The 12,963-nt window shown below is 41.0% G+C and overlaps 1 protein-coding gene across 1 annotated transcript in view; it reads left to right on the top strand.

Annotated features, from left to right (window-relative positions):
• The window catches only part of LOC110291630 (UDP-N-acetylglucosamine transferase subunit ALG13 homolog), an 18,308-nt gene extending 5,629 nt beyond the window's left edge, over window positions 1-12,679 (top strand). Inside the window, exon 2 of the mRNA XM_021158865.2 lies at window positions 9,776-12,679. Within this exon, the coding sequence (XP_021014524.1) occupies window positions 9,802-10,299 (498 nt within the window). The 5' untranslated portion in view covers window positions 9,776-9,801 and the 3' untranslated portion in view covers window positions 10,300-12,679. The remainder of the gene's footprint in view (window positions 1-9,775) is intronic.
• The last annotated feature ends 284 nt before the right edge of the window (window positions 12,680-12,963 follow it).

The following is a 12,963-nucleotide window of genomic DNA, read 5'->3' as shown; positions in this document are numbered from 1 at the left end:
TGTGTGTGTGTGTGTGTGTGTGTGTGTGTGTATATGTATACATATATATATACACATATATATATTGGTGCAAGAGGACAATCTTGGAGGTCACCTTTAACAATACCAACCTCCTCCTTTGAGACAGGTCTGTCATCAGCCTGCAGCTCACAGAGCATCCAGTGAGCCCCAGGCTCCTCTTATCTCTGCCTCCCAGGCACTGGGATCACAAGTGTGTGCTAGCATCCCTGGTGTTTCTCTGGGTGTTTTCTGACCATGTCCTCATGTTTTCATGGAAGCCCTTTACCTACTGAACCATCTTCCTAGCTCCTGGTTTTCTGTATGAAAACATTTTAATAAACATTTCTCACATGTAGACTTAATAATTTGCATATATACTTGTTTTGAATTTTTGTGGGGAAATACAACACATCTAATATATTATTCTGATTATTGTCTATTCTATAACTCTAGCATTTTTGATATGTTGAATATTTTAAAACTCTCTCTATATGCTACAAGGTATTTGCATTTTTGTCTTATTTTAAAGGCAGGATATAGTAGTTTAAATGCTTATGAGAAATCTGACAATAGAATTTTTATTAATTTTTATTTGCCTGAGGAAACATAAAAGTATTTGATATTTACCTATTTAACGTAATAAAAACCTCAACCAGCTGTGGTGGCCATATCTATAATTTGGCACAGGAGACTCTAGGGCTAGATAATTGCTGCAAGTTTGAGGCTAGCTTGGGCTATATAGTGGGCTAGCCTGGGCCACATGTGAGACCCATTGCCCATCTCCTCCCCACCTTAAGTCAAAAATCTGAACTCAAAGCCCAAACTCAATTGGTAATGTTTGTTTCCTGCCAGCTATATGAGTTTTCCTCTCAAGTTGCTCCTTGGACATTTGACTGCCTAGGACTTGGCATGGCTCTGTTGCTTTGGATAGAAAGAATCAGCGTCTAGCAGTTGGGAAGTGGTTGAGTTGGCCCATCCTTTTTTTCCCTTAACATAATCCTCTCTTGACTAGTTTTAGGACTGGAGAGTCACTAAGGAGTGGTCATTCCTTCACAGTGAGTCATAGACTGATTAGGGGTGGCAGTGTTTGCTGACTCAGCCTGCCTGGCTCCTCCCTCTGGTCCTCCAGCCTCTGTCAGACTGGGTCAGCTCTCACTCACCTAGACTTTCTTCCTAAATTTGTATCTTTATTGCTGACCTTTGGAATCCTGGGCTCTCTTTTCTAGTTCTTCCTTATAGTTCTGCATGCAGATCCTGATATCACACTAAACTATGGAGACCTGGAAGTGGAATGTATACCGTAATCCTAGCATTGAAGACTGAGGCAGGAGGAGCGAGTTCAAGGCCAGACTGGCTTCATAGCAAGACCCTATCTCAAAATATGTGCACTACACTGCAATGCAGAGCCATGCAGTGGAACACAGCACAGCACAACATGCTATGATTCAGCACAACCCAAGTAATGACCCCTGCATCTTAATCTCCTATCAGAGTTCTTCCTAGGAGGAGAACATAGAAATGTTTGTCGTTCATCGTCGGTTGCAGCGTCTTATTGCATAGATAATTATATTTAGTTTTTGTCTTACAAAAACTGGTTAGCTTTCCCCCTCATCTCCCACTTCCATATCAAGGTCAGCTTAATTTGCTAATGTGTATCTTTGCTCCTGTTTCCAGCCATGGCCCTCATTGCCCACCAGGTAATGACTCAGTTCAAGGCGTGATGGCTTGTTGACATGCCAGCTTCCTTAGGCAACACCAGGGTGTCCAGTACTCATCCTGGGTGTGTCCATGAGAGTGTTAAATTCGGAGTTGGTAGGTGTAGTAATACAGATTTCTCTCCTTGATGTAGGTGGGGCTCAGTCACTTAGACTGAACAGAAGGTTGAGGCAGTACGGGCTTGTTCCCTCTTACTGGATGCCTGTGATTCCTTGTGTATTCCTTCCCTGCCTATTGAGTTTAGGTTTAGGTCTTCTGCTTTAAGGTTTGGGCCCAAATGAGAACTTATTATTACTTTTCTTCCAACTTTCCAACAGCACACCTTGGGACTTCTTAGCATCTACAGTCACATTATTAATTCCTAATAATAAATCTGTTTATAAAGCTCCTCTGCTCTCCCTCCCTCCCTCCCTCCCTCCCTCCCTCCCTCCCTTTTTGTTCCTCTCCCTCTTCATCACCATCATCTCCATCTCTCCCATCTTCATCTTTATTTCCCCATCTCTCTCTTCCATCATCTCTACCCCTACCTCCATCTCCATCTCGTCCTTTCCATGTTACTTATCTCCATCTTCATCATCTTCACCTGTCATCTCTTCTCCTGGGTGTATTTCTCTAACCCCCTGACTGACAGGGGCCTCTGTGACCTGATGCCTGTGCAGATGCTCTGCTTGGAGTCTGTGCTTGTCTCTTCCTCATTCCTGCACCCACTATATCTCTTTCCTCCTTCCTCCCCTTCTAGGCTCAGTCTTTGCTCTTTCTAGGTACGTCAAGAGTGCACATTCCTAAAGCCTGGTTCAGCACCCTGTTCCCCATTCATTCTTGCTTGGCTGTCTCTGTGAGGCAATGCTATGCGTCTCAGTTCTCTGCTGTCATCTTAGGAACCTGGCCATGTATCTTTGAAGTGTTTGTCCCTTTTTCCGGCTGTGGTATAAACTCTTTAAGGACTGAAACCAAATTCTATCCTCAGTATTGATGGATGTTGGTCATAGGTGCTGCAACAGAGGGAGAGAAGCTCACCGAGATGCTAAGCCTTCATTTCTCAAAGGAGCAGAGTGGTTTAGTCTTCTTGGAAAAGACTGACAGCCAGGTAGCTCACTCCAGTTACTTTATTCAAACATCATACAAGGTTAATTGGGGCTGGGAAAGGTTCCAAATACCACGGTTATCTTGCCCTTGCTGCCTGTGAGAGCAGACGACCCATACAGATCTCAGTCCCTTTGACCATGGCTAGCCAGAATTGGAAGTAAGAACTCCAGGTTTGCCAGGAGTGGCTTAGGAGCAAGGGCAGTGCAGTCACATGTTCTTATGTAGCGCCATGTGCAGATTCTCTAGACAGACAGCATTTCCTCAAGGTTCAAATGGTCTCAAAACAATTCCTCAGCTTCTACTCAAACATACTAGAGGCTTTTCTCAAGCATGTCACTCAAAGTGGGCCACAGAGGCTTCAGTGTATATATCACTACAGCTCACAAACCCTCACTGTTCTGGGCCTGCCACTTTTTTACTTAGTATATGGCCAGTTTATATTTACCTACTATGATTATTTTCTAAGTACTGAGGGAAGCAAAGGTAGATGAAGGGCTTACATGATCCCCTTTACCCTCCTGATCTTGAAATCATAGCAGAAATGTCTAATCGTTCTGGAAGAGACCCAACCCCTTCCCTGTGCTGTGTTCTACGGTGCACCTGCCAGTTCTTGGAAGTTGTTTCTAGAAAGGACCTTATGTACCATTCTTGACTTAGACACAACCTTTATTGAGGGGAAAAAGTTGAGTAGTGTTTATAGTCCTGTTGAGGGGCCTGAAAGCTAGTTCAGCAGGTAAGATGCTTACTGCTCTCACAGAGGACATGGGTTCTGTTCCTGGCAGCCATGGAACTGCATGCAGCTGCAGGGGCATCTGACCTCTGGTCCCCATGGGGACTGCACTCATGTGTACACCCTTCCCACATACATAATGGATAATGCAGTAAACCTTTGAAGTTCTGTTGGATCTGTCTTCTCAAGGTACTCGTGTGAAGCTATTTGGTCCCATAGGCTTCTCTTGTATCTCTTATAATTCTCTTTGCTCTGCTTCTGCCCGAGTCTTTCTCCATTTTCCTAAATATTAGATGACACTTCAGGCTAGCAATTTTGAACAAATGTGAAGACGGAATATGGAAATCAAGTGCATGTTCTTAGGAAGTTTGTATATGTCTAATTCTATGGCAATCCATCTCAGCACAGTGGGATGTTCATTATTTTTCTACTGTGGGATGTAGTTTTAGAGAATCACCACTGGAAACTTGATCTCATTCTTATCTCTGGCTGGTATTTAAGTTCAAAATATGGCTCAGCCTCTGTGCTTTTAATCTCTGTTGCTCTGTTCTCCTGTGCTCATTTTAAACCTAGCATAGCTGGCTTAGTTATATCTTTTGTTTATTGAGTCTCCTCTAATAAGAATGTAAATTTCTGTCCTCTATGAAGGGCAGATATCACTCTCTATTAGCTTTGGCTAAGCTGGCTTTATATCTCAAGTCATAGACCAGTGGTCCAGCACTCAGGAAATGTTTATTAATTGAATGAGGGGGGAAGTTGCTGGTCCAAGGCCCTTAACCTCTGAACATCTTTGTGGTTTATGCTTTCTGTTGCACCCTCTGAAATCACTTTTTTTCTTCTTGCTGCTCAAAACTCATTACAGTTTGAATGTGAAATGTCTGAACAGATGACTGTATTGAAGTGTCAGCACTGTCTCAGGCTTCTATGTTGGGAGGTGGTAGAAACTTTAGGACATAAGGAAGCAGGTCACACCCGGTCCTTGGCCCCTTCCTGTTTCAGTCTCATCTTTATAATTATCATGAAGGGAAGAAGTTCCTCTGCCATGTAGCTCATGCTACATTAGGTTGTGACCAACGTCATGGACCAAGTCACCACGGACACAAACATTTGAAACAATGAGTCAAAACACACCCTTCCTCCCTTGAGTTGTTTATGTTAGGTAATTTGTCACAGTGATGAGTAGAGCTAACACACCCTTCTCTTTAGACTTATGTTTGTGTATGTGTGCATGCGTGTCCATCCGGCCTGCTTCTCAGGTCTTTATCTTAGGAATAGCCATACTGAGAACCAAAGTTATTTTACATTTTCCTAGAAGTTTACATAGTCCTTTCACATATATGATCTTACCTGAGATATTTATTGAGTCTGTGGTAGTGATGATATTCTTTATATGGCTTGCCTTTCATCAAAGCCTTCAAGTTGGCAGACCCTTTTGCTATCAGGGAATATTCCTCTACCTCGATGCCAGGGCTCTGCTGTAACCACATCAATGCAGGAGTGTGGCTCTTTGTCTGCATTTTCTGGCCTCGTAGGGGCAGTCATCAACTCCCTCTGAGAGTGGGATATATGGCAGGCATTGGCTTTCTGGTAGGAAGGCCTTCAACTAAAGTGAGGAAAATGAGAAAGGAAGGGAAGACCGCCAATGGACATTTAGGGATGCCTTGTAACGGAAGTCCCTTAGCTCCATGCTGGAAAAGGTTGTTCCACAGGTTGCTTTGTTACCATGAACTCCCTGCTGTCCTACTGAGCAATGATCAGACCATAGGCCGGGATCTAAAGAGGCCCAGCAGAAGGACGGGACTGAATGGGGATTAGAACTAGTGACATTCAGGTTCTTTGTCAATAAATTGTCTTCCCTGACGTCCTTGTCCTTCTTGGTTTTCCTCTGAAGAGGAAGCTATTTTCCTCCTAAAGGCTTCCTCTTCTTGCCTCTTGGCCATGGGAGTGCTCAATAACGATTAGTGTGTACGGATGACACGGGGGTATTCCTCTGAGCTAGTGGAGAGCTGTAGGCGTGTCATACATTGACAGGTGCTCACAAATCTCTTTTTGCCGTTTTGAAATATCACTGCCAGGGGAGTTGTATACAACTTGTTCTGACAGAGTGATCTTAAATATTCATTCCTTTTACCCATTACTTTAAGAGAAGTGCCAGCACTTAGTCTTCAGGTTGCCAGCAGCAATTTTGAAGAAATTGTATTATAACTTTTTCAAGAGACCTATTTTCACATAGCTCATTTATTTATGCATTAACTTATTAATATTTTTTTAATGATGGAAGAGCATATACTTTGGGGTCAGTGGAAATCAACTTGTTAGGTGGTTGTCTTTGACTAGTTATGCCTTCTGGTAAATTAATTAACAGTAATATGTGAGGCCATGTGAGTGCAATGGAAAGAGGATGCAGTCTGAATGTGAATATGGTTCAAATCCTTGATCTTTTTATTAATTAGTGTATAATTTACTAATTAGTAAATGGATAAGCTACTTTTCTTTGATGACTCTTTACTTATTCATCTACAAAACAGAGACTCATCTATAAAATGCAATGGTGTTTATCTGTAATTCCAGCTATTCCGTAGGCTGAGGGGAATCGTGAGAAGAGTGCTTGCCTAGCATGGGTGAGGCACTGAATTTGAACCCCAGCACCACAAAAAGGGCATGGGAGAAAGAGGAGGTAATAATGCCAACTTTGGAAGTTTCTTTGAGGTTTATATAAATTTATATAACATAGCATATGTATATAAAGTGCTTAATAGCAGGGGAATAATTAATACATGCTATTGCTACTTACATGCTAAAGATTTATCTATTTAGCACTTTTCCAAGGACTCTGAAAGTGGTTCAATAGATGAATAAGCTATGTCTGCAGAGCTACGAAAGACAGTGACAAATTCATATCTAACACACAGAAAATTAGACAAAAGAAACTGGAAAGATGGTCAGAATCTTCAGATTCATGGTGAGGGCTGTATTAAAACTCCTTCATCTCGTGTTGTTGAGGGGCAGTCATTGGTTCATAGGACAAAAGTGTGGGGAGTAGTGAGGTAGGTCTCAAAGAAACCCAAGCTGGATAGTCCTATACTGCATGTACTCTCTGCCTCACATCTCTATCCCACTTCACATCTGCTTTCTTCACACAGCTCAGGATGTGGCTGTAGGAAGCCAAAAATCACCCAGGAAGAGGACTCGACTGTCTGAATTCTCAGACGTCTCAGCAACGGTTCTGGTTGCCCTTGCTTGAGTGTTAACTCCTGTCTTGTGCTCTGGGGTAGAGATTACCCAGTCATTGTCAGACTTGTCTAGAAATTCTAATGGACCATGGAAGAGGGGCTTGGTTTTAAAAGAAGGATTGTTCAATCTCAGGGGAAAAGAAGGAAGTTGGATAGCAAGAGCCCAAGGTGTGTTTACTCCTGAGAGGGGAAATGGAGCTTGAGCTATTTGCAAGGAGAGTGGATATAGGATGTCGAGCCAAGGGCACAGGTGCAGAAGAAGGTGGCTTATGTTAGGCAAACAGGACAGGGTAGGAACAGAATGGATGATCTCAAGTGTTTGGTTGAAGAGTTCCCTGCAGAGTGATAGGATAGAAACCCAGAGACTGTTAACGAATCATCATAGTCATACTGGATCTGGGCTTTTATTGTTAATATAGGTTTTATGTTGCAGGCCAACTAATTAAAATATTACCCAAGGGGTTATGTCAAAAGTATGTTGAGAAGTTGTGCTCACTGACTGTAGATGAAGTAATTTTAGTAATCAAGAGGCAGATGTACATCTTGGCACTGTCTTAGATGCTAAATACTGTGACACTGTAGACCATGTGCCATCTTCTCTTCCTGGTAAACAAGCAAACAATACAAAATAAATAACGGAAACCTCTAGCTGAGTGTGGTGGCTCATTTGGGAAGCTGAGGCAGAAGGATGGCCATAAATTTTAACCATCCTTGGCTACTGCATAAGACCTTGTCTCAATCAAAAACCAAAGACATGCAAAAAACAAAAAACCCAAACTCTAAACCTCCTAAACAAAAGAAAAACCCAACACCCTACTTCAGAGTAACCAAAAAGACTAGTCAGATATAATCCTGCTTTGAAAGCAATTCTACCTGATAACTGTAGAATGAAAGATAGGTATAAATCGTTAGCACCTGTTACCGCTAATGAACTAGCAGGTCTAGGGATGACCATCAGCTGCTGCTAAAGTCATTAAGCCCCACAAATCACTCCCCAGCAACTCCCTTTCTCCTTCCAAGCAAGGGAAGCAATTAGGCCAGTGGCTCATGGGGAACTCTGTATGTGATGTTGGGTAAAAACCTTGGCTCCACTGATCAATTTTTTTTTTTTTTTTTTTTTTTTTTTTTTGGTTTTTCGAGACAGGGTTTCTCTGTATAGCCCTGGCTGTTCTGGAACTCACTTTGTAGACCAGGCTGGCCGCGAACTCAGAAACCCGCCTGTCTTTGCCTCTCAAGTGCTGGGATTAAAGGTGTGCGTCACCACACCCACCACTGATCAATCTTATCATTACAAAAGAAAGAAGAGAGCGTGACACGCCTTCTAATTTAGTAAGAAATAGAGGCACCTTTGAAGTTTCTTGATAAAGAACTCAATATGATTCCGACCATGTTTTTTAAGAACAGGGGACAAAAGAGGATTATGATAAACAATCTGGAGATTTAAAATTTAAACTTAAAAAAAAAAATCTTTAAGTCCATATATGTCTCTGCGGCATGTGTGTGCTTAGTCCTGCAGGGGACAGAACAGGGCGTCAGATCCCCAAACTGGTTATAGATGGCTGGTTGTGAGCTGTGATATGGATTCTGGGAATTGAACCCAAGTCCTCCGGCAGAGGAACGAGTGCTCTTAACCACTGAACGATCTCTCCAACCCCCAAAGATTTAATTCTTGAATTAATGTGGACTGTGGAAGTCTCTATTAGACACATTACTCGGTTTGTTTAATCAGTAGCCAGTATTATTAAATAGGAGATACAGCAACTATGCTTGGCTGTTGGTTTGAAGAGAGTAAGTATGTATGAAGTCATAAAAATAAAATTATGAGGCAACTTGCAAAATTCAAGCTCTGACTAGATTGTAGATAAATTAGTGGACTATAAGTATTTTTCAGGGAATGATAACAGCATTATGAAATGGATATATAGGAAGTTGCCTTTAGTTTGGAGTACTGGCTATTGAATGTTTGCTTTAAAACAATCTAATAAGGCTAAGAAGTGGGGAGGAAGGTTATCATGGGTGGAGTAAGGATAGCTAGCACTGTTAACTTGGGAACTAGGTGGTGGTCTTCACTACACTAGTGTCTGTAGTTTATGTGTGCTTCATTTTTCCTGTTTATAAAAGACAAATATGAGATTTTTAATAGCATTATTAATCCTCCCAGTTCTTGGTAGATTTTTGGAAATACTTTGTGTGTGCGTGTGCATGTGTGCATACCCTTCTAAAAAGTAAAAGATTAATGAAAATCCCTTCACTTGGAATTCAGAAATTGTAAATGCTCTAGGGTTTAGCTAATCCCAATTTTTCTTCTTCTAAATTTGTTAAAAAGTGGTCCGTGTACAACATGGCATGGTTATATGTGAACTCTTGTTGAGATATCTTCGTTCTGTGTATAGGATGGCGATCAGGTAAACAGTTTTATTTTAGGGAGTGACACTCATTTCAGCTGTTTTAATGAGAGCATGAGATGTCCAGGCAAACCTTACCTTGGCACAGCGAGCACATCCCCCCGGCAGCTCAGCAGTGGTTCAGGCTTTCTGTAAATTACTCTTCTCTGTAGCTCCACAGTGGTAGAAGCCTTGAGATCTTAAGCCCTCATCTAAGTCTAGTTAACTGTTTTTTTGTCAAAATCAAAACTGCTGAGAATTTTGTAATTTTCCTTCCTCATTCCTGTTGGAAAGATTTCAAGGTAGGATTTGAATATAATCACAGTGCATAGAGTACAGCCTTTCTCCAAGAGAGATTGTGGCAGATCAGAAGTATAGTGGGTTTTTAGAAAAATATCACTGCATGCTTAATGCAGGCTTAAGCATACATGTTATAAATCATGGTAATGGGCCAGATGGTATGGCTAACCGCTAACTTATTTCACCCATGCTTTAGTGTCATAGTGAGGTTTTTTTTGGGGGGGGGGGGATAGAAATTCATATGTATTTAAATTTCTTTAAATAATGCCTAGGTTGAGACGTAGATTACCAAAAGCAGCATATTTAAAAGTGCATTTTGCCTTTAGAAGTCATATTATATCTGGAACCTGCGATGAAGAGAGTATTTGTGACCGTCGGGACCACCAGTTTCGATGACCTCATCGCTCGAGTGGTTGCCCACGATAGCGTTCAGATCCTCAAGAATCTGGGTTACAACCAACTTGTCCTCCAAATTGGTAGAGGCACTGTGGTACCTGAGCCATTCAGTACTGAGTCATTCACTCTGGATGTTTACAGATATAAGGACTCTTTGAAAGAAGACCTTCAGCAAGCCAACCTTGTCATTAGCCATGCAGGTGCAGGAAGCTGTTTGGAGAGTCTGGAGAAAGGCAAACCACTTGTGGTAGTTGTAAATGAAAAGTTAATGAACAATCATCAGTTTGAACTGGCAAAGCAGTTGCACAAAGAAGGCCATCTCTTCTACTGTACCTGCAGCATGCTTCCTGAGCTGTTACAGTCAATGGACTTATCAACGTTGAAATGTTATCCTCCTGGACAGCCAGAGAAATTTTCTGCATTTTTGGATAAAGTTGTTGGATTACAAAAATAAGCTCTCAATACTTTAAAATACCCCTAAATCCAGTTCGTGGAATATGATTAAATCAGAAATAAGTTGATGACATGTATTTGTAGAACAATATAAATCAATATATTTACTATAAAAATATAAGGGATTTTGTGGCATAAACATTCCAGCTGGGTCTAGATCCTAATTTTAGTAAATGTTTGAGGTTTCCCTAACTTGGAATATGTAGCGAGTCCTAACTTTGAAAACATAGCCTTCAGATTTGTCTTAAAATTTCAAAAAAGCAAAAGCTGGGCAGTGGTGGCGCATGCCTTTAATTCTAGCCCTTGAGAGCCAGAAGCAGGTGCTATCTCTGTGAGTTCAAGGCCATTCTGGTCTACACATCGAGTTCCAGGACAGCCAGGGCTACCTAGAGAAACCCTGCCTCCAACAACCAAACCCAAACCACAAAGCCAAAAAAAATTTAAAAATGTTAATAATATGTTATTTTGAACATGCTAACAATGTAACATTTTGGTGAGAAAAATCAGCATTTGTAGGACCTTAATCTCGAGAGACAACATTTTTTTTGTATTAAGAAGGAAAAAAAATGGGTTTACTTTATAGAAGCTAGTAGTTAATTTGAGAAAGATCAAAGTAATTGCTGGAGTAACTACTTTTATCCTGAAGAATAAAGTAGATATGTTCGCCTTTTGAACTTCTGACCCTTCAGAAGGTGCTGGGACTACAGGCATATGCCACCATTCCTGGTAATAGTTGCTTCTCTAAACTGGAAAAGGGCTGAGAGAAAGTTCAGTGAGAAAAGTTCCTGCTCTATCAGTGTGACAACCTGAATTTGCATCGTTAGGATAAATGTTAGGCATGGCAGTGTGTATTTAAAACCCCTGTGCCGATGATGATATCGGTAGATGTAGACAGAATCCCTGGAAGACACTGGACTAAGCAGCCTAGTGAATGATAAAAAGAGATCTGTTACCAATCGAGGTAAAAAGTAGGCATAGAGCCTGGGGTTTTCCTGTTACCGCCACCAGCTCAGCACAGGACACATGCCTACATTCATATGAGTTCATGCAGATATGTAGGTAAAATGTGATGATCTTAACAATGCCTTAAAGAATAGAGAATACATCTGAAAATATAACACGTAAAAAAAGAAGTCATATTATTGACTTACATGCTTTTCTTGCTAATTTCCATATTGAATTTCTTTCAAATCAAAAACTGCATTTTGTGGGTGTTATAAACTGTTGTTGGAAAATCTCAAAGTTAGAGATTTTGTTTTGTTTTTGTTCCCAGAATTAGAATGTGGATGGTCTATTTGGCGTTTACCTGAGAACAGTAACATTCCCGTTTCCCTCTGTTCATGCCGAGTTGCTGTACACACTGCTTTGTATAAGTTTATGCCGTCTAAGAAAAACATTCTGAATGGGCCAAAGTTTAAATATAAGATCTAAAGGATGGGGACAGGGATAAGGGGAGTTAGTCAGCTAGCATGGCAGGGCTGCACTTGTGGATAAATACTGGAGCTGTAGGTACCACTGCACCTTGTGTACATGGAACCTATCCATATAGTGGACCTCAATCAGCTCAGAAGTAGCAGTACTCCTTACAAATTGTCATCAAGTCCCACCCCCACCATCTTCAACTCACTTTACCCTGCTCCTCTTGTGTGTAGCCAGTGCAGGTTCAGTGTAAACAGTTCATGCTTTCCTTCCTCCAGTTCTGATTATCAAATTACTCCTAGTTTTTAGATGTGTTGCACATGTTTTCAATTGCTAGCATGTCTGACTACATTTTGAACTTACTATGTTCTGTCAAAGGATAAAAGTTCCAATAATTTCAGTTAATAATCTTAATTGGATTTGTTTCTCATCTAATTAGTTAATTAGCCAGTTAATTGATTAGAGACAGGGCTTGCTATGTAGTCCAGGCTAGACTTTAACTCAAAATCTTTCCATGTCAGTTTTTTAAGTTCTGGGAATACATGAATGTATAATGTGTGTGCTGATCATATCAGGGTAGTTAGCATTTTCATGTCAAACATTTCTCAATCATGTTTTCATGTAAGGAAGTCTTTGAACTCTTTTCTTATTATATGTTTTATGTAAGTTGTAAACTCTAGCTACCCTACATTGCTATAGTCTACACATTCCTCTTATCCTGAAAAACCAGGAAAATTTCAGACTCCCTAGCACCAAAAATGTAGGTTAACCACCACAAAAGTTAGATTAAAATCTTGAGAACAATCTTGAGAAGCAGGGAGTTTCCCCTTGTGATTTTTAACTGGTATTTTTGACATTTTCCAATAACGCCAATGGTCCATGGTCCTCTACCCCTGTGTGGTGTATGACTGTGGCCCCCAGAGCACACCTGGAATAAAAAGTCTTCTTGAGGTTTGCATCAAGGCTGTTTCTTGTGAGTCATTTGGGGTGTCGCCTCTCCTGAGTCAGAATGTGGGGGAGTCCTCACTTTGTTGGTTCTTCAATCCAACTAAATTTTGGTACCAAATATGTCTCCATGCAGTTGCCCCTGCCCTTCCTATTCCTTGGTAATCACAATTCTATTGTCTTTTGTGAGATCAACTATCTATCTATCTATCTATCTATCTATCTATCTATCTATCTTTCCCATATGAATGAGAACATGTGATAGTTATCATCCTTGAATCAGCTTTATCTTCAAATCTTG

This window comes from Mus caroli, chromosome 3, assembly GCF_900094665.2.
Source record: "Mus caroli chromosome 3, CAROLI_EIJ_v1.1, whole genome shotgun sequence".
NCBI classification, from domain to species: Eukaryota; Metazoa; Chordata; class Mammalia; order Rodentia; family Muridae; genus Mus; species Mus caroli.
This window is presented reverse-complemented; position numbering and strand designations above follow the sequence as displayed.